Source organism: Falco naumanni, chromosome 4 (genome assembly GCF_017639655.2).
Source record: "Falco naumanni isolate bFalNau1 chromosome 4, bFalNau1.pat, whole genome shotgun sequence".
Lineage (NCBI taxonomy): Eukaryota > Metazoa > Chordata > Aves > Falconiformes > Falconidae > Falco > Falco naumanni.
Window position 1 is genome coordinate 87,409,716 of NC_054057.1, and position 22,060 is coordinate 87,431,775.

The 22,060-nt window shown below is 56.8% G+C and overlaps 1 protein-coding gene across 2 annotated transcripts in view; it reads left to right on the forward strand.

The window, feature by feature from the left end:
- Positions 1 to 16,120: 16,120 nt before the first annotated feature.
- Positions 16,121 to 22,060, forward strand: part of PRKCB (protein kinase C beta) — a 129,615-nt gene continuing 123,675 nt past the window's right edge. For both annotated transcript variants that reach the window (XM_040591831.1, XM_040591830.1), the window contains exons 1-2: positions 16,121 to 16,415; positions 16,836 to 16,867. In XM_040591831.1, the coding sequence (XP_040447765.1) occupies positions 16,246 to 16,415; positions 16,836 to 16,867 (202 nt within the window). In that variant the 5' untranslated portion in view covers positions 16,121 to 16,245. The remainder of the gene's footprint in view (positions 16,416 to 16,835; positions 16,868 to 22,060) is intronic.

Sequence of the window (22,060 nt, forward strand, 5' to 3'; positions counted from 1 at the left end):
GGGGGGCTTGGGTCTGTGGTCCCTTGGCAGGGGGTGGGTGCTGCTGACCGCTGCTCACGATGGCCAGGGGCAGGAGATGGGAGGTGGCCTGTGCGTGGCCCCTTGCACCATCCCTGTTTTGCTGTTGATGTGTTCAGTGCATTCATTTTTAATTCGTCAGGGTGACTTTTAATAAAGTATCTGTAATACTGCGTTGTTTTTCCCTGAGTATTATTAAAGTGCTTAATTTATGCTAATTAAATACCAATTAACTTCCAAGCACTTAATGTTCTTTAAGGACATAAAATACATCTCAGTCCCATTCAATTAAATTTGCATCAGGCCTGGCCATGGGTCTGCACCATGTTTTTATCGGCACGTGGATCTGCTGCGGTGCTGGGACATCGCCTGTTGTTTTCCAGGTTCTTCATGCCCACGGGGATGGAGATGCCGCTTGGGACCAAGGCAGCCGTGGGGCAGGGATGTTGTGGGCACCTGTGCCTCACAAGGTGGTAACTGCTGGGGTTTGGGGCTGGTGGGGACACCAACCCTCAGCATGAGGGGGGAGCCCGGGGCACCGCCTGATCCACACGAGCTGCCGAAGGCTCTGCAGAGGTCGTGCACGTGCTCACCCAGGCGCTGTTGGCTGTGGCTGGTGCCAGGGCTTTGGGGACACAGGGGAAAAAAATCAGGCTGTGCTCTGGGAACAGCATCAGAAGGTTGTCTGTTTGTCTGTCCCTGTGTCCGCCCGAGCCCCTCCTGCCCTCACACTGCAGCTCTTTCACTCTGGATAAATAACCTGGTTAAACATTGGTGGGGAAGCAAGCCACACTGCTGCCTGTGGCCAGGTCCCCGGTGCCAGCCCACCCGTGGGGACAGCCATGGGTTTGTCCATGGCAGAGGCTCCTGCTGAAGACACAAGTGCCACGGCATGGCCACCATGCCGGGCTGCTCGCCCACAGCTCGCCTCCAGCAGCAGATGAACCCAACCCTGGCTTGTGGCTCCGGTTCAAGTGGGGCCCCTGCCCAGGCTACACGACACCCCAGCACACCGGAGCTCTGACTGTGTTTCATGCCCTGCCCTGTGCCCTGGGCTGCAGCCGATGCCCTGGTCCCTGGCAGGGGTGGCTCTGCCCGCCCTGGCTGGTGGCTGCGTGGGATGCAGCCGCTGGCAACAGCATCACACTGGAAATAGCTGATACGCAGCGTGCAAACGTGAGAATTAATGAGTTGGTTAATTTGGCTGAGTCTCTCTCCTTCCCCGGCTCGCAGACCTGCCCAGCTCCACCGTGCTGCAGCCCCCTCGGGGACAGGGAACTCGCGGCCGGGCAGGCAGCCACTGTGCTGTGATGGGGGGCCGGGGTGGCAGCGAGGTGCTCGGCCCACATCGCCCACACGCTGCCCATGCACAGAGCAGCACAGCTCAGCCCTGAGCTCAGCGACGTGGGGCCACGGCCCGTCTGTGGGGGGTCCCTGCCCCCCTGCTGTTATGCAGCACTGGGGTGGGATGCAGCCCCATACCCCCGTGGGGATGCCCATGGCCGTGGCAGTAAGTGCCGCCCAGCCTTGGCTGCCTGGTCCCTGCTGAGGGGTGGCAGCTCATCCCCGCTGCCCGCGGGGGGCCGGCATGGCTCCCCCCCGGGGGGCCGAGGGATGAACCAGCCAGGAGGGAGCTCTGCTCTCTCGGGCTGCTCTCTGGGAGCCCGGACACAGACACTGCAGGACCGAGTCCCTTATCACAGGACACCTGGCTCCATCACCGTGCTGATGCCTGAGCACCCTCAGCTTGCCTCCAGGACAGCCCAGGTGACGGGGAAAAAGTGAAGAAGCAACAACCCAGCATGTTAGCGATAAACAGACAACAGTGCTCATAACACGAAGAAATCACCGTGGCCCCGAGCTCGGCAAGGCATGCAGTGCCAGCCCCATGGTGGTTATTTGCTCAGCGGTGGAGCCTCACGGGGCGGCCTCTCTGCCCGCGCCGCCACGCAGGGCTCACAAAGGGCTTTTCATTCCCAGGCAGAACAACGCCTCGCTGTTCCACGCCGCCTGCTTGCCCGCAGCCCCAGTCCCTGCCGTCCAGGAGAGGAGGAGCACCCAGATGTTTTTCCTTCAAATTCTCCCCTCAAAAGGATTAGGGGTGTCTGGCAGCGTGTTCCCCCAAAGCCTCCTCTTCAAACAGCAGCATCCCTGAGCAGAGGCAGCACATCAGGATGCCAGGAGTGTGGCTGCAGCAGGGTATGACAGATGAATGCTTTTTAGAACATGCCCCATGAGAGCATCTGGGAATTCTCACTTTGCTCTGCTGTAAAGGTTTTCTTTGCCAGTCTACAGCTGGAAAAATCACAGACTTAAAAATAAGAGGTGACTGAATTATTTTAGCTCGTTTTGTCCATTGGGCAGAGCCGCAGTGGCTGTGGAAGGCAGATGCAGACAGCTGCCGGGTGGGCGGCTGGGGGGCAGGGGGATGCTCTGCCCCTTGCCAGCACCTACCAGTCAAGGCTGGACCTGCTTCCACAGCGGGGACCTGCTCCCAGGCTCCCCAGCACCTCCCGGCATCTCCCAGCTCCCTCCTGCCTGCGGGGGCAAGCCAGGGGACTCTGGCACCAGCTTGTGTAAAAAAAAACCTTCAAAAACCACGAGTTGCACTAAAATCTGGACACAGGCAGAGCAGCGGTGACACCAGCACGGGGACAGGGAGGCACTTTAGGCTTTTCATGAAGAAGCCAAGGGATGTGCAGCCCCCAGGCTCCTCCGGTGCTGCAGGGGAGGGGGCACCCCAGGGGACACCTGCAGCTATGGCCCTGCACGAGGGGGCCTGCAGCTCCTGCAGCTCCTGCAGCTCCTGCAGCTCCTGCAGCCCCTGCAGCTCCTGCAGCCCTTGGCCAGTGGCAGCCCCGAGGGAACAAGCAGGGCGGCTGCCAAGGCAGCTCATGATCTGGCTGGCACGTCTCTTCCCTCCTACCCCGCACCCTCCTCCCAGTGTCTGTGAGCCCTCGGAGCACCCTGCTCGCCACCTCGGGTGCTGGTGCCATGGGGAGCTCCCATGGGTGCTCACTGCAGGGTTGGGGTGTGCTGGGTGGCTGTGTGGGCACCGGCACAGGGACGCGGGGGACAGCGGAGGTGGGCGATGACGTGCGGAGCTGGTACGGCGCGTGAGCTGGCATCTGTATGTAGGAGACGGGGAGCGAGGCGATGGTAAAGGGAGTGGGAGTCTGAATGTATTCTGGGGAAGCTTTAAAGCTGTGCCATTAGTGGGGTCCAGGCGGCGCAGGCGGGGGACGGGCTCATGCCCTCCTGTGCTTGGACGGTGCCCATGGGGTTGGGGGATGCACCCCGAGGCTGGGCAGCATCCCTCGTTGCTGTGCCACATCCCTCGCTGCCGTGCCACGTCCCTCGCTGCCGTGCCACATCCCTTGCTGCTGTGCCACATCCCTCACTGCTGTGCCACATCCCTCGCTGCCGTGCCACATCCCCTGCCACCTTGCCACATCCCTCACTGCCGTGCTACATCCCCTGCCACCGTGCCACGTTCCTCACTGCTGTGCCACATCCCTCGCTGCCGTGCCACATCCCCTGCCACCGTGCCACATCCCTCACTGCTGTGCCACATCCCTCGCTGCTGTGCCACATCCCCTGCCACCGTGCCACATCCCTCACTGCTGTGCCACATCCCTCGCTCCCATGTGCCATATCCCCTGCCACCATGCAGCCCCGGAGAGCTGCGCCAGCCTCCACTGCTATATTTACTCCGCAGCCCAAGAACAAGGCGCAAATGCCAGAGCAGCTTCCCCGCTGATTAGCATATATGCAAAGAGCACTAACGAACCTCACCACCACACACAAAGCTCCAGAGGCTTCTGCGAACAATGGCAGCCAGAGACCTGGGGGTGTTTGGTGGGCGGCAGGTGGGGACATCCCCAGCTTGGCTCTGGGGCCCGACTGAGCAGCGCCAGAGCTGGCAGCAGAGCGGGAAAGGCCCTGGAGCAAGGCTGGTGGAAGGGAAATGGGGGGGAAAGGGGGCTATCCCTCCAATGCCCACCCCTGGCTTCTGCTTCTACTCCTTGGGGTTTTGATCTTTAATTTCTTTTTGCTGTTATCAGCAGCCCACTCAGGCTCCCCGTAGAGGAGCAGGCACAGAAGTGTGGAGGGATCCCAGGGGATGGGGTGCTGGGGGGGCCTGGGACCCCCGCAGCCCCTCTTCCCCCTGGCTGGCGAGGGAGCTGCACTGCTCCTGGGCAGTGGGGGCTCCAGCTCCTCTCCACACACCCAGTGACATTCAGCCTCACTTCCCCCAGCACCAAAGTGTTTCTTTACCTGGCATCACTCAGGCTGGAGGGATTTACATTTTAAAGGATTTTTTTAAATGGATTTGGATAGATTTATTTATTTATTTTTTTAGCTTTTGTCACTTTGAATGTTTGTGGAGAGGAAATAATAAACGGAAACCACACAAGGCAAAGCTTCATGTAACTAATTTGTGTTCATGCAAATGTGTTGGGGATGGAAGTCCAGGTTCAGACTCGCAACACCTGACCCTCGCCGTAAGGCTTGGGGTGAGTGCTGGTGGTGGAGGTGCATGAGCATCCTGCGGTCCCACTGCCCGGGCCCTGGGCCCCTCTCCCACCCCCAGCATGTCCCCACCTCTCTGGTCCATGGTGGCACAGCCACTCTGCTCCTGGGCAGCACTGCCGTCTGCCCTCCACCTCGACCCGGTGCTGGCGATGGCACAGGCTCCTGGTCACCATGGAGACCCAGGAGGAGGATTTTGAACCATCTTAGAGAATTTCTGCTCCCCCCCAGCCATGCACAGCCTGTTTTATTGCTGGACTGCAGCTTCGTGCTGCCCGACCCCACGCAGGGGCTGCAGAGCCGACTGCATGACCCCACATGTGGCCGTGTGCCCGTCCCTGTCCCCAGCCTCCTCCAAGGTCATCCCTGATGGCGGCAGCGTGGAGCCCACCACAGCCACAGGCAGCCTGGGGACGGCAGCCCCTTGCTGAGACGCAGGTGTGGGCTCTGGAAATGGGCTAAACCCACTGCCCAGCCCCACAGCGGGGCTGCAAGCCCACCCAACAGGGCAGATCCCTGCGGGCTTTGTCACTCCTCCCCTGGGGACACTGCGGTCCCTTACCAGGACTTCTGTCCGGGTGTGTGCCCGTCCCCCATGCCGGCGGTGGTGGGGTGGGTTGCGGGGCACCTGCCATCCTTGTGCTGTGGGACCACCGCGCACCTTGGGGCAGGCACCACCCCCGGGCCGAGCAGAGAGCGCACAGGACCCCCCTGACCTGAGGCCATCGCTGGCAAAGGGGTCACTGCCCCAGGGCCCCCCCTCTCCTCCCCAACCTGTGTTATTCCATCGTCTCCCACAGCTGCCCACAGCGGCTGATCCCGCTGCTGCCAGCAAGACCCCCAGGAGCAGGTTTTGCTCCAGGAACAGTTTCCATCGCTCACTGCTGGGTTTCTTGGCTTTTGGAGGCTATTGGACCTCGCCTGGAAGCAGCCAGGAATGGGAGCAGCAGGACCCGCGGGCGCCGAGGGGCTTCAGCTGCACCTCGCTGGCCGTGCCGCCGGCAGAGCAGAGGTGTGAGGGCAAAGGAGCTCGCTGGGGCACCGGCACCGGCCGGAGCAAGGGCTCGGTGGAAGGGGAATGATAATCAAGTTCTATGCTGGCAGCAGCCAGAATGCTGCACAATAAATAGCCATTTTAATTACCGCACAATATTTACAAGATTGCTTCCTCATTTGGGAAATTAAAACAAATGCTCCATCAAAATGATCAACATTGTACAGAGAAGCACACGGCTGATAAAGAAATACATTGGCTGCTAATGAAGGAGTAATTGGCACCTCGGCGCTGGCCGGGCTTCCTCTTCTCTGCAACGGCGGCGCCGAGGGCGGCCAAGGGCCCCCCCGGGTCCGACAGCGCGGGGGGGCAGCGGGGCCGCCCGGGGGTCCCACCCCGCTCCCAGCCCCCAAGCTGCCGCCCCAGCTGGGGGTCCCCGCCTGCCGCAGAACGGCCCGAGAGCTGGGGACCCCCGGGCTGCGGCCGGGGGGCAGGGGGGAGCGGGCAGACCCCCGGCTCTGCTGCCTGAGCCGCTGCCGTGGCTAAGGCGGGGCCGAGGGGAGGGGGCTGCCCCGGGCCCCCCCGAGCATCCCCCGGTGCGGCCGGGGGGGAATGTCCCTGGGGCGGGGGGTGGCCTCTAAGTACCGACCCCCCGCCGCCCCTCCCCTACCCCCGCTCCTTTCCCCTTTTCTGCCTTTTTTTTCTTTTCTTTTTCCTTTTCTCTCTCTTTTTTTTTTTTTTTTTTTTTTTTTTTTTTTTTTTTTTTTTTTCCCAGCGCTGCCGTTGCCATGAGAACGGTGACATCCCGAGCCGCGGAGCTGCCGGGGGTGCGGGGACACCCGCGTCTGCCAGGGCTGCCCCGGGCACTGGGGTCCCCGCCAGCGCTCCCTCGGCAAGCGGCAGTGGGGCCGGGGGTGGTGGGGTCCCCTCCCCCTTCCACTTCCTCTTCCCCTTCCCCTCCCCATTCCCATCTCCATCCCCATCCCGTTCCCTGTCCCCATCCCTTTCTCCTTCCCTTCCCCTTCTCCTTCCTCATCCCCTTCCCCTTCCTCTTTCCCACTCTCATCCCAGTCCCCCGTCCACATACCCTTCTCCTTCCCTGTCCCAGTCCCTATCCCCATCACACTCCCTTATCCCCTTCCCCTTCTCTGTTCCCATCCCACTCTCCTTCTCTCCTTCTCCTTCTCCTTCTCCTTCTCCTTCTCCTTCCCCTTCTCCTTCTCCTTCTCCTTCTCCTTCTCCTTCTCCTTCTCCTTCCTTGTTCTTTTCCCCTTCCCTGTTCCCATCCCAGTCCCTATTCCCTTCCCCTCCCTCTTCCCCTTGCCTTTCCCCGCACCTGCTAGCAGTCTGGTCCAGCTTACACCCATCACTCACAAACACCATGAGCAGTGATGCTGCCCTGGCCGAGGCAGGGCACGCTGCCTGCGTGGGCAGGGGGCTTGGGGGGCTGGCAGGGGCACCCCACAGGCACTGTCATTGCTGGGATGTGCCAGAAATAGGTCAGGCGGAAGGTTTCCAAGGACATTTGAAAAAGCAGCAGGATTTAATTATGTTCAGATACCTGCTGACAGTCCAGCAAGCCGTTTCAGGGGAGGAGATTCCACCTTGATGGAAGCGGGGAGGGAAGATGGCAGGGTGGCCCTTCACGCACCGAATGCTCCGTCACAGACCAGCTCACAGCACTCTGATGGCCACAGTCCAGGTGGAGCTGGGAGTGCTGAGCATTTCACCTTCCACTTGTTCCCAGAGCAGGTGGCCTGGAGCAGGGAGATGCCTGGGAAAGCCCAGGTGAGGTCTCGGGGGCTGTCCTCAGGCCCCAGTGCTGCCCTGGGGTGCAGAAGCAGCTGGATTTGGGGGGGGTGGACATTGGGAAGAGGAATACAGAGGGAGAGCTGGGGAATGCGGCTGGCTTAGGGACTGGCGGAGCACAGACCCTCCTCCTGTGTCGCAGCAAACCGCGAGTGCTCAGGGCTGGGAGCGGTGAGCGGGTTTGCCATGGCCTGGCATCCACACACAGAAACAAGGGGAAAATCCCTCTGGAGATTGGAGCTTCTGTGGGGCTCTGTGCCCCCTGGACCTGTGGCTCGTGGGTCTCCATGGCCCTGCCAGCAGCCCATGGCAGGGTCAAGCACTGTGGAGCCGACATCCATCACTCTCCGCCGCAGAACTCCCAGCTCTGCGAGGGCAGGAAGGAGCTGGAGGAGCCGCAGTCGGTAGGGAAAAGCCAGAAAATAATTTACAGCTTCTTCCAGATGGCAACCGGTATGATCTGGCTAACAAACACAGATAAGCAAGCGTAAGGGAAGGATAAATAAACCTTGCAGCTCATGGAGTAAAACAACCTGCTGTGATTTACAGCAGAAAAACCCCACTCAGCCAGTGCCGAGCTCGCTCCCCTGCCCGGCGCTACGGCTGCTGGTGGGAGCTGCTGGGGCAGGACCCTGGCACCCAGGGGACACACCAGGCACCCGCATCCCTCCACCTGCCGCCCCCAGGGATGCCCTTGGGGTGAACCATACCCAAGAGTAGCTGAGGCACTCCAAAACCAAACCCAAGTCATTTAGTGAGAGAGGAGTGAAAACCTCATGCAAATGTTTTCCATTCAAAAATTCTTTTGATTTCTAAATTAGTAACAGCAAGTCTTTCTGGGGGATTTTTTTTTCTTTTTTTTTTGGGGGGGGGTGTTGAAACTTTTACAAATACTTCTGGAAATTCATCAACAGGGATGTTGTTCTCTGCTTTCAATTTATCTTTTCATTGCTTTTTGTCCCCAGCTTTGACTGACTTCAAATGCTTGTGGTCTGGGTAGTACCATGAGGTCCCACGATGCTCCCCACCATGCAGAGCAGACCAGCTTGCCTGCAGCTCTGGTGCTGGAGTTTCAAAGCCATCACAAACAGCAGCTTGCCTGTCTGTACTAGCACTGCTGGACCAGGCTGGAGAGGAGTAACCCAGCTGCAGAGAGGCGATGCTGCAGCTGAAGATGGCAGCAATAAGTCAGCGGTAAAGCTGCGGACAGGCTCCCAGCATCCCCACTGAGGAGGGAAGGTGAGGTGCCTCGGCCGTGGCTATTGCAGCCCATTGGGGATACTCCAGTAACAAACCTGTGCATAAGGATTCACAACGCAGGAGATGTGTGACCTGGGGTGGGCTCAGCCAGGCCTGGGGAAGGGGCTGGTGGCACCAGAGCAGTGCCATCCACAGCTTCCACCAGTAGCAGTGTTGAGTGGTGGCAGGTGTCCACATGGTAGGCTTTTGAGGGTGAGGCTGCTGGGAAGGTAGAAAAAAGAGAGCGCCATGGATGGGGGAAGGAGGGAAACCCATGTCTCCAGCTGCAAAGCCTCTGTGAGCATCCCCTGCACCTCTCCTCTGCCAGCTCTGCCACAGTACCCAGGCTCCCTCCAGCTATGGGGTCGAGGAAGGGTGGCCGATGGGATGTTGGGGGACAGGGATGCAGGACCCTGGCATGCCTGGCCTGCAGCTCTCGCCTGCATGCTCGCCTTCAAGCTGGAATCATCTCCAGTGGAAAAGAACATGAGATAAAAGTGGTGAGAAAAGGCAGCCCCCACCCCGTGCTAATGGGAGATCTATGCTTTATCCCAGGCTTGGTTTTGCTGGGAAATGACCGGATCAGCTGGAGAGATGGTGGCCCAGGAGCAGAGCTGCTGGGTGAAAGGGAGCAGAGGATGAGCACAATGTTTCAGCGGTACGAGCCAAATGGAGCAAACAGTCAGGGAAAAGTCGCCCGATTTTCCGTGAAGCATCTGTGAAAGGATTTACTTGCTGAGGGCATGCCAGCAGTGGTGCCAGGGTAAGCTGGGAGTGGAGAAAGGCCAATGCCATCGTAAGAACATCTATCTGAGGATTTCCATCTCCCAGGATTCAAGGCACCCAGGTGACAGCATTCCTGAAGAAACAGGCTCCAGAGCATCCCCAGCGCATCCCTGCAGCTGGGCCCATCTGGGCTCTGTGGGTTTGTGGGCTCAGGGCAGGACCAGCTGGGTGTGGAGCAGCAGAGTGTGGCTGTAAGTGAAGAGGTTAAAGGCTCAGCTGTGAGGAAAACCCTCTGAGGCAAAGCTTAATGAAGAAGTCATTGTGCACCGGGATCAGCCCCGCGCCTGCAACTGAGCCTCATTGTTATTTAAATGGAGCTCCTTGCCGGGCTGGATGAATAACTTCATGATCAGATGATTTTTCTGAGCGATGTGATGAGCCATGTACATAAAACCAGCCATACTTTATGAGAAGGAGTGCTGCAGAGAAATCCAGCTCCTGGGAGATAGCAGGTGGAGTTTGCCATGGCACAAGCAGAGTCATTTTGCATTTCAGAAGAAGCAGGAGCTGCAGCCCCTGTCGGAGAGATGGGAAAGGCTGGCAGGGGCCTCCGGGCACTGGCACCCGTGGGTGTGCTGCACCTTGCTTCCCCACTGCTCTGCCTCCAGAGCTGGGCTTGGTCCCTGGACAAGACCGATCCTAAGGAAGGGAAAGGGGTGAACAGCTGCCAGGCCGGGAGCGTGCCAGGCACCCTGGGGTGCACACGCAGGTTCAGGGACTGCATCAGTGCAGCTGGATGGGAAAGTCACCGTGCATCAGCTCAAGCCCATCGCTTACAGCTTGGTCTTGTTGCTGTTCAGTTTGAGTCCTGCTTTTATAACTCAGAAGAAATATGTAATGCTGTACTTAACTCTGAATGCTGTTGCCTGGCTGTCCTGAGCCTGGACGTCCCCTTTGCACACTGGTGAGACAAGCGGAGCTGGCAGTGCCACTCCGGCTCCTGCCACCAGGCTGGATTCACCTGTGTGCCAGCCCGCTTGGCAGGCAGCGGGAACTCCCACCGGTTTGGATCAATAGCAAGAAGTAAGGGCCACTTCCTATCTTAGAGTCATAGGACATGAAAGCCACGTATTGATCAAAAGGGTTTGGAAACAAGCAGCAAAACCCCAAGGATTTTACCACTAACTTTGTTTAACCAACTGTACAGGAAGGTGGTTTGATGTGTACCATTTCTGGGTACATGAAACAGAATTAATTTGTTCTCCCTGAAAGCCAGCAGACAGGAATATAAAACATTTAAATAGCCTAACCATGTTTGTGATGTGCCGAAGCATGCAAAGAGCCGATGTGTGACTGCACTCTTCGTGCATTGCAGGTTTGGAGCACGCGTGTTCTGCAGCTTTTTGGCAGATTTGGCACCTGTGCCCCTTGCCGGAGCAAGCAGAGGGTGTATCGCTGCGGGGCAGCAAACAGCACAGGCTCTTCATCTCATTTATTCATCTGCAGAGTGCTTTGCCTTGAGGAGGGATGGAAGAAACCTTGGGGAGTCTGAAAAACAGCAGTGCATTTGCACAAGCCCTGACCACCGGGCACTGCAAGCTTGCATGCTGAGCCAGGAACTGGCTTGCTTCTCTGGCTCTGCCCCGCTGCTCCTCACAGCCTGGCAGCTCCCCACTGGGCACTGCACCCCAGGCCATCCTCACTTGCTCTTGGATGCCTGGGAGTCCCGGGCAAAGGAGCACAGAGCCTGGAATGAGGGCACAAGCTCTGCTTCTGCAGGAAATTGTGCTCTCTGGTGTGATGGGGAGATGCTGTCCTGCCTGCTCTGCGTGGAGCGGACGGGCTTGTGGTGGATGGAGCCCTGTTTAACTACGGCTTTTTATTGCAGTCCCTTCGCTTGCTTGTGCCCTGCTGCCCCAGGGTGGAGGGTCAGCATGTGCCAGCTCTCTGCCAGCTGGGTAACCTGTGCTCTGGGGACCATGAGGGACAGCACTTCGTTGCTTTCTTTGCCCAGGTCTCCTCTTTTCTGCCCAACATACCTGGGTGTCTCTGCACCCTGTGCTTGAAACCTTCCCTGGGTGAGCAGAGGCTCTCTGCAGGGCTGCGGCTGGCCAGAGCACACTGTGTCCTCAGCAGCCCCACCACCATGGGCAGTGGTCCCCGTGCCCTCGGCCACAGCCCTGTTTGATTCCTCTCCAGCACATCGACGCAGAGCCAGAGCAGCCAGCAGCTCGGCATTGGCCCCGCCAGACCAAAACAAGGCTGCTGAAAAACTTGGGTGGAGGTAAATGAAAGGATTGCTTTCACATCTAAGACTGGAGCAGCGGATGTTCCAGCCGAGCATCGCAGTGCTCCCAGTGCTCTCCTTCCCGGTGCTCTCCTGCCGCTGGCCACCCGTGCCATTTATGTAATGCTCAGGCACTAACGTTTGGGCTGCTTTTTTTTTTTTTTTTTCACACAGCGGCTGGCTGCGAAGGATGCTCTTGCCTCCGGTGGGTGGGTAACTAGGTCTCTCCTCACATGAACGCAGCTTCTCTATTCCTCGCTCCATCCTCTCTGCACGGAGGACGTGAAACATGCAAAAACTGTGAAAGCAGCAAGGGAAAAACCAGCACTGCTGACGTTGCCCCATTGCGGGGGGGGCCCTGCCTGTTACCCCCTCCATCCCCAGTGTGCCTGCACAGCCCAGGGCAGACCCCCCTCCCCAGTGGGTGACCAGTGGGGCCAGTGCTGCCCAGAGCAGCAGCAGCTCCTGCGGCAGCTGAGCCCCACGGGCCCTTTGCCCCATGCTGGTTCCTACAGCCGCGCTGCCCTCCAGGTACCGCCTGGGCAGCTGCTGCCCAGAGCCTGAAGGATCGTCTGCTGTGAGCAACAAGCAGCTTTTCTGAAGTTTGGTGGTACCAGGGGTTTCCTCCAAAAAAAAAAAAAAAAAAAAAGAAATGTGTGTGTGTATCTGCCCCTTCCTGGCAAGAACATTTCTGGTGAAAGCTTTTACAACTTTACGTATATCTCCTGGGCTCTAAGGAGCAGTGCTGCTGCCTCAGCGTGCACCCCCAAGCACTGGGAGACCCTCCCAAACGCCCACCCACCTGCACCCAGCCTGCTGCCCCTCTCAGCTTTACCTGCGCTCAGGCGCAGCCTCCCAATGCCTCCACGAGCTCTGCAGCGCTGCACGGGGGCACGGAGAGATGCGGGGCCTGGGAGCCAGAGTGAAGACTTGCTGCTCGCGGAGCTGCCTGGCTGCACCCACAGGGAGGGTGCAGTGGGTCCCTGCCCCAGGCTCCCCTGTCTCTGCCCCAGTGTCCCCTGTCCAGGCCGCAGGGTCCCCTGCGCCTGGCCCTCTTGGCAAGCTGGTGGGGCAAGACAGTATCCGCAAACGGAGGCGGAGGCCGCTGAGCACTGCTGAGACACCTTTATATTTAATTAGACTTTGACTCTTCCTCCACCTGTTTCCTGTGGCGGATTTAGGTCCCTGAGAAACAAATGCTGAAAAAAGAGAAAAATCTGTTCTCCAGCTTCTTTGAATTTTTTAGAGAAAGCCAATGTGAGCACCAAGGGAGCAGCATCCCCACATCGATGCAAGGCTGGAGGCTGCAGCGTGCTTGCCAGGAGCTTGCCTGCTCTCCCACGCAAGCTGCTGCTCCGGGACAGCAGCTCCGGCATGGTCCCGACCACGGCAGCAGTGTTAGGGGCTCCTGCACATGTGCAGGCAAAGCTTGCTTGGGAAATGGAGAGAACGTACCTTGTCTTTTGGGTTTCTGCCTCTTTGCTGGCCTCGGGGGCTGGCTCTCCCCACCGGTGCAGTGATGCTGCAGGGCTGGAGTCGGCTGGCACCGCAGGCACATTGCAGCATGCTTGGTGCAACGCACCGGGTTGTGCGACTGTGGTGGGCTTCTGAACCTGACCTGAACCCCTGCAATTTGTTAGTTGTGGTTTGGGATTTTTGTTGGAAAGGGCTTGTTGGGCATGTCTCCTGCAGCCCCAAGCCTGCAGCCTCGCACCAGGCGCTCTGCTCACACGTTTCCCGCAGCGAGCAGCAGCCCTGAGGCGCTCTCAGTGCTTTCCCTTCCACAGAGCAGCTCCTCGGTTGCCTGTGGGAGGATGAGGTCCCTTCCTGAGGATGTGAATCATGTCTCTATGGGAGCCTGCTCCTGCACCTGTTGTCTCTGCATCTCCTGTGGCTGCGGGGCTGCTCTCCCACCCCACAGAAGTGGAGGAAGGCTGCAGAGCCGGCGGGTAAAGGCGAGCCAGGATTTTCCAGCGCTGTGCTCCATGGAGGTATGCTGCAGCTGCAGGCAAGGAAAGGAGAGCCCATTTGCCCGTATCACCGGTTGGGTTGCGTTGGGTTGCGGTGCCCTGGTCTGTCTGATGGCAGGAGCTGATGGAGAGGAAAACGCAGTACAAAACCAGCACTTTTACGGAAGCAGGAACGAACCGGGCTGGTTTCCCCTCTGGTCCATGCACTGTGCTCCCCTGAGAGCACCGGTTCCAAGTTGTTTGTGTGTTAGTCCTCTCGTCGCACCTGTGGGGATTTTACTTGCATTATTAAATATAACCACTTCCTTAGAGGAAGGAGCTGCTGGGATGTTCAGCCTGACATTTCAGAGTGCTGAGGGGATCTGAATACCCAGCTCCCATGAAAATCAGCATGGTCTTGAAAATCCTTCCTTCAGCATGACATGACTCTGAGTGTGCTAAATAATGAAAGTGGTAAAATAAGGGAAAAAGAAAACAAGCTCCCAAGAGCAGGAACTGTACCTGGTTTTTGTACTTCTTGGCCCAGCAGAGTGAAGAAAGCTTGTGCACAAACACTAACATGATCATCAATACTTATAGCGCAGAGTTAAAGACATATTCTCAGTGGTTTCTGCTGCTGCTGGGTTTCATATGCAGCAGCTATGCGGGCTGTGTTTGGAAAATGGGTACATACGGTAAAAGAACAGCAGAGAAGAAACAGGCAAAGCTCAGAGTTTACAATTAAACCGAGAAGAATTCAGCCTGGCATGGTAACATGTTAAGTGCAGCATGCACTTATGGTAATATACCGCTTTCCTTCGCGAAAGTACACAGGAAAGGAATCAAAATGACCTGTTATTATTTTCATTATTGCTCTCATTCTTTTGCTTGCAGGAGTTACTTCTGTGGCGAAGATTTCTATATGCAAACCAGTGGTGAATAGGGCCTCGCTCCCAAAGCAGAAGACACCCCGCAGCACAGGCTGGCACGGTGACGGGGAGAAAAAGCACCACCTTGGCCCCCGCTCACTCCGGCATGCCACGGGAGGGCTGCGCAAGGTTTCCCTTCATTTCCTTCTGACACAAGCGCAGCATGAGGAGGGATCCCTGCAATTTATTGCTCCTTCTTAGCATTGAAATCACATGGCACTGGGGCTTAGTAACGAGCCTGTTTATGGAAAGGCGACATCAGCAGGACAGGTCAGCTACAGTTTATTATTGTAATGAACCTTTTAAAGCAGCTGCCTAATAACAGCTCTGGGCCTATTTCTGGTAAGCCTCTCGGGTGTTTAATTCTATAGAGCCAGAGGGGCATTCTTCAGAGAAAGAGCCTGTAGGATGGAGGGCTGGATCCCAGTGGAGCAGGGACGGTCTGGGGCCACAGAAGGAATACGATCACATGGCTGTAGAGCCAGAATTAAATCCCACAAATGAGAATTTAGAAAGACTTGTTCACAGAAATATTTTCATGATTACATTTCAGTTAAAGTTGCCTCCTGTTTTCATTTGGATTTTCATTTCCTCAGCTCCCAGGCCAGGGATGATGCAGCACCAGGCTGGCACAGGGACGTCGGAGGAGGAGGATGCTGACAGATCTGATTTTCAATGGCTGTGAATGCCAGCAGGTAGCAAGAAAGGTGAATGGTAAATGTGGTTTGAAAACTCCTCCGTGCAGCTCAGCTGAGGTGTTTTCAGTGGGCTGGGTAAAAGAAGGTCGTTATTTGAACTGTAAGTTTAAAAAAAAACATTCTGAGAGGACTGCTGAGCTGGTCGGCTTTGCACCCCTTGTGCAGGTGAGCCGGGACCTGCCCAGGCTGCTGGTGGCCCCTGAGCTACTGCCACCCCCAGCGCCCAGCCAGGCTGGGGTTCACACACCCCCTGCATCCCCCCTCTGAGCTTACTGCTCCTGCTGCTGACTTGTGTTGTGCAGAAAATCAGGGTAGAGCGGCATCATTCTGACCTTAACAGCGGGAAGCGTTGGGCTCCTGGGGGAATGTGGGGGAAACGCCGTTCCCACCGCCAGCCCTGCAGCAGGCATATGCCTGCGGTGCAGCTGCCCCCCCGCTGACGGGAAGGCAGGGTTACCCGCTTCTGGGCTTTTCTTACTGTTACTATTACCGCCAGCACTATTCAATCACTGTTATTACTTATCACCCTCTGCTGACCCCTGCTCGCGCCCCCCCACTGCCTGTTTGGGGGCCACGGGAGAGGATGGTGCCCCTGCCACGGCGCTGAGCCGCTGCCGGTCACCCCGTGTGCCCTGGGCTCGCGTGGGCCGCCGGCCGGGTTCTCCCCGCGGGGCCGGGGCAGCATCGCCGAGGGGATGCAGATGATACATGCAAATGATTGTGTGGGCGGGGCCTCTTCTGACCCCGCCCACTGTGCCCTAGGGAGCGCCCCCCGCCCCACAGAGCGGGGCGTTATGCAAATCAGCATGCGGAGGGGCGGGGCGACAGCCGAGCGGCGCGAGCGGGGGGCGGGGCTCGCCATGCCGAGCAGCGGCGGGGGCGGGGCTCGCCATGCAGATGAGGGCGGGGCGGAGGCGTTATGTAGATGAGGGGCGGGGCGGTGCCCGGGTGTGTGTCGGTGCCTTTCGCCAGCTGCAGCCAGAGGTACCGAGCGCAGCCGAGCCCGGCTCCAGCTGCAGCGGACGGACCGAGCCGAGCCGGCGGCCGCCAGCCCCAGCAGAGCATGGCTGAGCCGCCGCCGGCGCCGGGCCCTGAGGGCGAGGAGGGCCCGGTGCGCTTCGCCCGCAAAGGCGCCCTGCGGCAGAAGAACGTGCACGAGGTGAAGAACCACAAGTTCACGGCGCGGTTCTTCAAGCAGCCCACCTTCTGCAGCCACTGCACCGACTTCATCTGGTGAGCGACCTCTCCCGGGGCCCCCGCCCGGCGGGGTCCTTCCCGGACCCCCCCTCAGCTTCTCCCCGGATGCCCCCAGCCGGCCACTGCCCGCTCCCCCGGACATTCCCCCCCTCATTAGACACGCCCCCCCCCCCCCCCCCCCCCCCCGCGGGTCCTCCCAGCCGGCCGTTGCCCGCTCTCCCGGACACCTCCCCGCCCCCCCAGACCCCCCCCGGGTCACCCCAGCCGGTCACTGCCCGCTCTCCCGGACATCCCCCCCCGGAGATCCCCCCGTGCCTCCCCAGCCGGACGCCGCCCCCCCGCCCCGGCCCCCCCCCCCCCCGCCCCAGTCGGCCGCTGCCCGCTCCCCCGGGCCCCCCCCGGTGGGCAGGGAGGCTGCGGGGCCCGGCCAGTCTCACGCCGCCTCTCTCTCCGCAGGGGCTTCGGCAAGCAGGGCTTCCAGTGTCAAGGTGAGTGTGGCGCCGCCGGGGGGCTCGGGGAGGGGGGAGCAGGCGCTGTCCCCCACCCCCGGGGCCGGTCCCGGCCGCGGAGCATCGCTGGGGGGCGGCGGGCAGCACCCCCGGGAGCCGCCGTGCCCAGGCCGGGGAAGCAGCTTAGTCATTTTTTTAATCAACCGAGCAACTGGTCGGTGCTTTTAAGCCGGTGGGTTTCGTTACCGGAGATAAGTGCCCAGGACTTCACATAAATCCCCCCAAAAAGGCAGAGGGAAGTTTATTGTTTTTAATGTCGTTAACACAAACCCCCGTGTTTTAACGGCAAAAGGGCTGCGGGGGGTGGTGGTATGTGGTGGCTGGCGCTGTCACTGTGCAACCTGGAGCAACTTGAGTGGCTTAGTTGGGCTGGCAGGGGGAGAACTGAGGCTTTATAACAATATGTTGCAATAACTTCAGGGTTACTACGACCAGAATTCCTTGTTCTGACAGTGCCGGGATTCTGGCTGTCCCCTCAGGAAATTAGGATGAATTAACCGGCCTGTAGCCGGTCGCTTGGTGCTCTTGTAGTTAGCCTAACTGCGGGTCGCACGTGCTGGCAGCTAACCTAGCTAACCCTGGTCAGGGTCTGGGCTTGGCATTCAAACGAGCCTGGTGCTTGCAGTTGCTGGCGGTGAAATTTTGCTCTTGTGAGTATTGGAGGCAGAGTTTTATTTTGGTAAGTGGCTGAATCCCAAGTTGAGGTATTTTGCATGAAAATAAAGCAGCTGTTACAGCTCTAATATCTCAAGAACAGCTCATCTTGGCAGCTTTCATCCGTATCTGAAGCAGAAAGCAGACCCCACTGGGCTGTGGTGTGGCACAGAACCAAACCCCGAGGTGCCGTGGTGGGTCCAAGTCTCTGACGGCAGCTCTGCGTGTGCTGCGGCTGCAGGCAGGGGGGCTCTGCCTTGGGTGCTCTCAGGAGCATCTCTGCAGATACTCACAGGAGCAGTCTAAGTCTAGCCCAATCTAAGTGGTGCTGATACTCATTCTTAATATTTGCTTTAGGAGTATAACCTGGAAATACCAAAAGCATCTCCCTGCTGCCTCCCAAACGCCTACCTAAAGGCCTGGGCTGCTGTCGGCAAGCAGAGGAAAGCAGATGTGGAGACTAAAATGTGTCCTAGTGGTGTTACTCAAGGTCACAGCTTCCCCTGGTACTGGAGGTTTCATACATGGGCAGCTGAGTTTCATTACTTAGGGGAGTTTTGTGCAGCTTCTATCTCTTAGTGTGGGTCTTCCCTGGGTTACCCAATTGTTAATTCTCTGACTTTCCTTATGGTGCAGGCAGCATCGTACCAGTTGTATTGGTGCAAACACAACACCCCTGAAATGTGAAGGGTGCCAGAAAAGCTAGGGAGACTCGTGCTGGCAGAGCAGGGTTTTTCCTGTCTCATTTCTAGTGCTTTGCTCAGTTCCACCGATAGCATTCAGTGTCAGATAACTGGAGTCATTTCAAGTCTGTCTTCCAGCTGTTAGGAGCTATTGTCCAAATCTGTAACTGTGCCCTTTTCTCAAGGTTTACCCTCAGATGTTTTTAACCAGACATTTATAAACTCAGTCTGCGGTGTGAGATCAGTAAATGGGACCTATGAGGGTGGTCTCAGACTTGCTGACGCGTAGCAGTTGGCCCCCAAAAGGAGTGACCTTCCCCATGGCAGTAGATATTCAACAGCGCAGCCCTGTCCTGTGGGTCTTGGACCAGGAGCCCTTTCAAGGCTGCAGTAACACCAGTAAGATCGGCAGCAGGACACTCTGCTCAGTGATGTCTCCAAAGGCGTGTGACTGATCTGTAACAGACCCTTAAAAAAACAGTTTCTGGGTTATTCTGGTATTACAGACATGAAAACTGCATTACTGTATAGCAGCAGGAGATTTTGCAGGCTGTGGTATGTGGAACAGACCAATCTTTACCCCAGATAATTTCCTAAAATTGATTATCTTCTGTGGATTTTCACATGCATCCCCTTCTTCGAGGTTCTGAGGTCCCCAGGTGAAAGCGCTCTGGTTAGCAAGGTAGACCATGGGTGTGATCCTCATTACAGCAAAAGCATCCTGCAGTCAGGTGCCCCACGACAGAAGGCATGTTGTGTCTCCGCGTAGAACGCTTCCAGGTTGGGAAGTCGAGCACGAGCTAGAAGTTGCTGTTGCCTGCCATCTGCTTTGAAATCACAGCTACCCCGGCAGTTTCCAGGAGGGAGAGCGGTGGTTCTGCAGTGGGAGGATGAATTTGGAGTGCCAGGGCTGGCATCGCACGCTGCTCCTGCCCCCGGAGTGGGTCAAGCTATCGCTCCAGAGCTGTTGTAGTGCCGGGTGGTGCCGGGCACCACTCCTGTGGGTGAGAAGCACTAGACTTTAGGTTTGTGCCCCGCAGGTTGTGCTGCAGTTGCTGCTGAACTTGGTAAATGTTTACATGGAAGGACAAAAACCTCAGGGCTAGCTTTTGTTTAGTGGTTCTTTTTCTCCAGCCCTACAGGGCTTGCAGTAAGCTTTGATTGTTAAGTGTTCAGCTCTCCCTTTATTGAATGCAGCTTTAACTCAACTTTTAACAGCTCCCGCAACTATTTTATCCCGTTGGTCAGTGGGATGGCTGTAAATGTAGCTAAGGCACATGCCAGTTGTTTCTGAGCGGTTTCCTACGGCCATGCTTGTTTCAAGTAGGTTTTTGCCAGTGCCCTGATTTCTTTCTAGGGCATTTGCAATAATTAGATTGTTAATTAGCTCATTACTTGTGACTTTTGGCAGGAAGTTAGCAGAAACTGAGTCTTTGTAGCTTGAAATACTAATGGATACCGCAAATGCCACTTGATTGCCTGCTAATCTGCTTCTTATCCTTGTGTACAATCTCCTCCTTATCCTTGTGTGCATCTTAAGACTTCCTGGGCTAATGTCTGTCTTCAGAGCCAGAAAGCATTTCTGTGCTGGGCAGCAGGAGGTCTATTCGCAGGCGGTCCTGAGGAGCAGGACTGGTTCTTGCAGTTTAACAAAAAATATCAATATATTGTGGGTGTTGGAAGACAGAAGTGCTGTGGATGTGCCTGGAGCTGCCAGAAAGACGAACTCTTCCTGGGGGAAACTGGTTGTGCAGTAATCATGTATCAGCCTGAGGTGCAGAGGGGGCTTTCTGACTCTGTTAACAAACGATCTGTTGTAGCTGAAAGGTATGTGAGCTCTCATGTGAACTCATAAATAACAAAGGGAGAGGGATGTATGTGTTCTCCCCTTCCTGGGTTTCAAGATCCACCTGTCTGATACCATTACCAAGGAATTCACGAGAAGGGAGAGAGAGTTGCATCTCGTTATCTGCAGGCTGTCTCAGTGAAGGAACGACCTGTGGCAAAGTCACAGCCGATGGCTTTGCTGTCTTCATTCTCCTAACTTAAGAAGTGCTTTGAGGGTGGTAAAGGGAACTGGTTTGAAAGCTGTCGAGAGTGAAATTCTTGGTCCTGTTCTCAGAATGTGCTGCTTCTGGGAACTGACAGCCTTTCTTCATCTTTTGTGCTCATGTTCACTCCTTGGCATCCTTGGGTATCTTTCTTCTATTGTCCAAGCAGCTCTTGGTCCCTCTGCAGATGAGGGTGCCAGCTGCATTGGATGGTTGGGGGGGGGGGGGGCACCTCACTGAGAGCTGGGGTTGTTTAACCTGGAGTTGCTGTCGTGGCAGCTGGGCTGGGCTTCTACCCTAGGAACTTTGGAAGAGGTGCTCACGTAGAGGTGAAGAGCCATGTAACGTGGTTCTCACTTAGAAGCAAAAAATAACCTGCATCTGTTACTGCTTTCACGTGTACAAGGTAGAAAAGCTCTTGGAAAGAGGCATCTTGATTCCTGAAGAGAAGGCGGGGGGGGTGGGGGGGGGGGAGGAAGGGAGGAAAGGCAGGCATAATTTAGTAATGGATGCTTAGATCTCATGCAGTAACTTCTCTGGGGAGAATGTTTCCTCCTTCTCCCTGGTTATGACTCAGTAAGCAAAGATACTCTTCAGATTTAATTTTGTTCCAGACTTCATCCCAACCATAATTCCTCCTTCCAGGTTTCCTTCTCCCCATCCTCCAAACCCAGTGCTCTTTTGTTTTGTGTTTTCACAGTTCAACGTTTGATACCAAAACTAAGCAGCTGGAAAGCGTCACACAGGCCTTACCTTTGAAGCAAGTATTTCTGTCTTGCTATCTGCCTTCAAAACCCACCCTTCCTTCCCCCCTGCTGCCCTCCAGACGGAAGCGAAACCCAGAGCAGCTCTGGCCTCAACTGCAGCTCCTGCTGCTGCTGCGAGTTTTGGTTTGTCGCCATTAACTTCACGCAGGCATTCAGCGTATGCTTTTATTGACTGTATTAAGCAAGTGAGAAACAAAAGCAAAACAAACTCCAATCATTGAGTTGCCTCAAACCCAGTAATTTCGTGTCAACATATTACGCACACTGGAGAAATGTTAGTGTTCAAATAGACTAATTAAAAATGTTACTGCAATTACTTTTTGCAACACAAATGATGCTAATTATATAATGCTGCAGAAATTGGAAACATAATTTTGGAGGGCTTTTTGTGAGCTGTGCAGCGGTAATACAATTCTCTGTACTGTAGCGGTGGAGCCCTGGGCGCAGGAGCCCCAGTGCTCCGGGTGCCGCGGCAGCACCCGGGGGCAGGTACAGACGGAAAGGAGAAGTCTGGCCGGTCCCCTGTGCTGCACCAGGTGGTCTGCGGTTCTGCAGAACTGTGACTACAAACAGGGTTGACAGGGAAAACGGGAAGATGTGCCCCTTTGTGTTTCGGTCAAAGGATCGAGTCTCCTTCAAGGACTAGTTTTAAAGTCTGTCGCCGGAGCTGGTTTCCCTAATCCTGCTCTTCCCTGCACTAGATTCCCCAGCTGTGCTCCTGAGCTCAGGTAGGAGAGCTGTTTTGGAAGGAAATCTGGACCTGCAGAAGCCTCATGCAGCACAGGGTCGGTGGCTATCAGGTTCAGCAGGGATCACTTGATACGTTGAGCCCCATTAGTGTCTCCTTACAGTGCAGAAGGGTTCCTTTGAGTTTCTTAGTGGAAGTGGTTTCTCTTTTCCCTCCCCCTTTGCAGTTAGCGTGGTAGATTTTTCTTTCTTATCTCTTGAGATAGCTGTCATCCTAAAATTATCTGAGACTTCGGTAAGGAGGTGATCAGTTTCCTTCCTGGGGTGTCT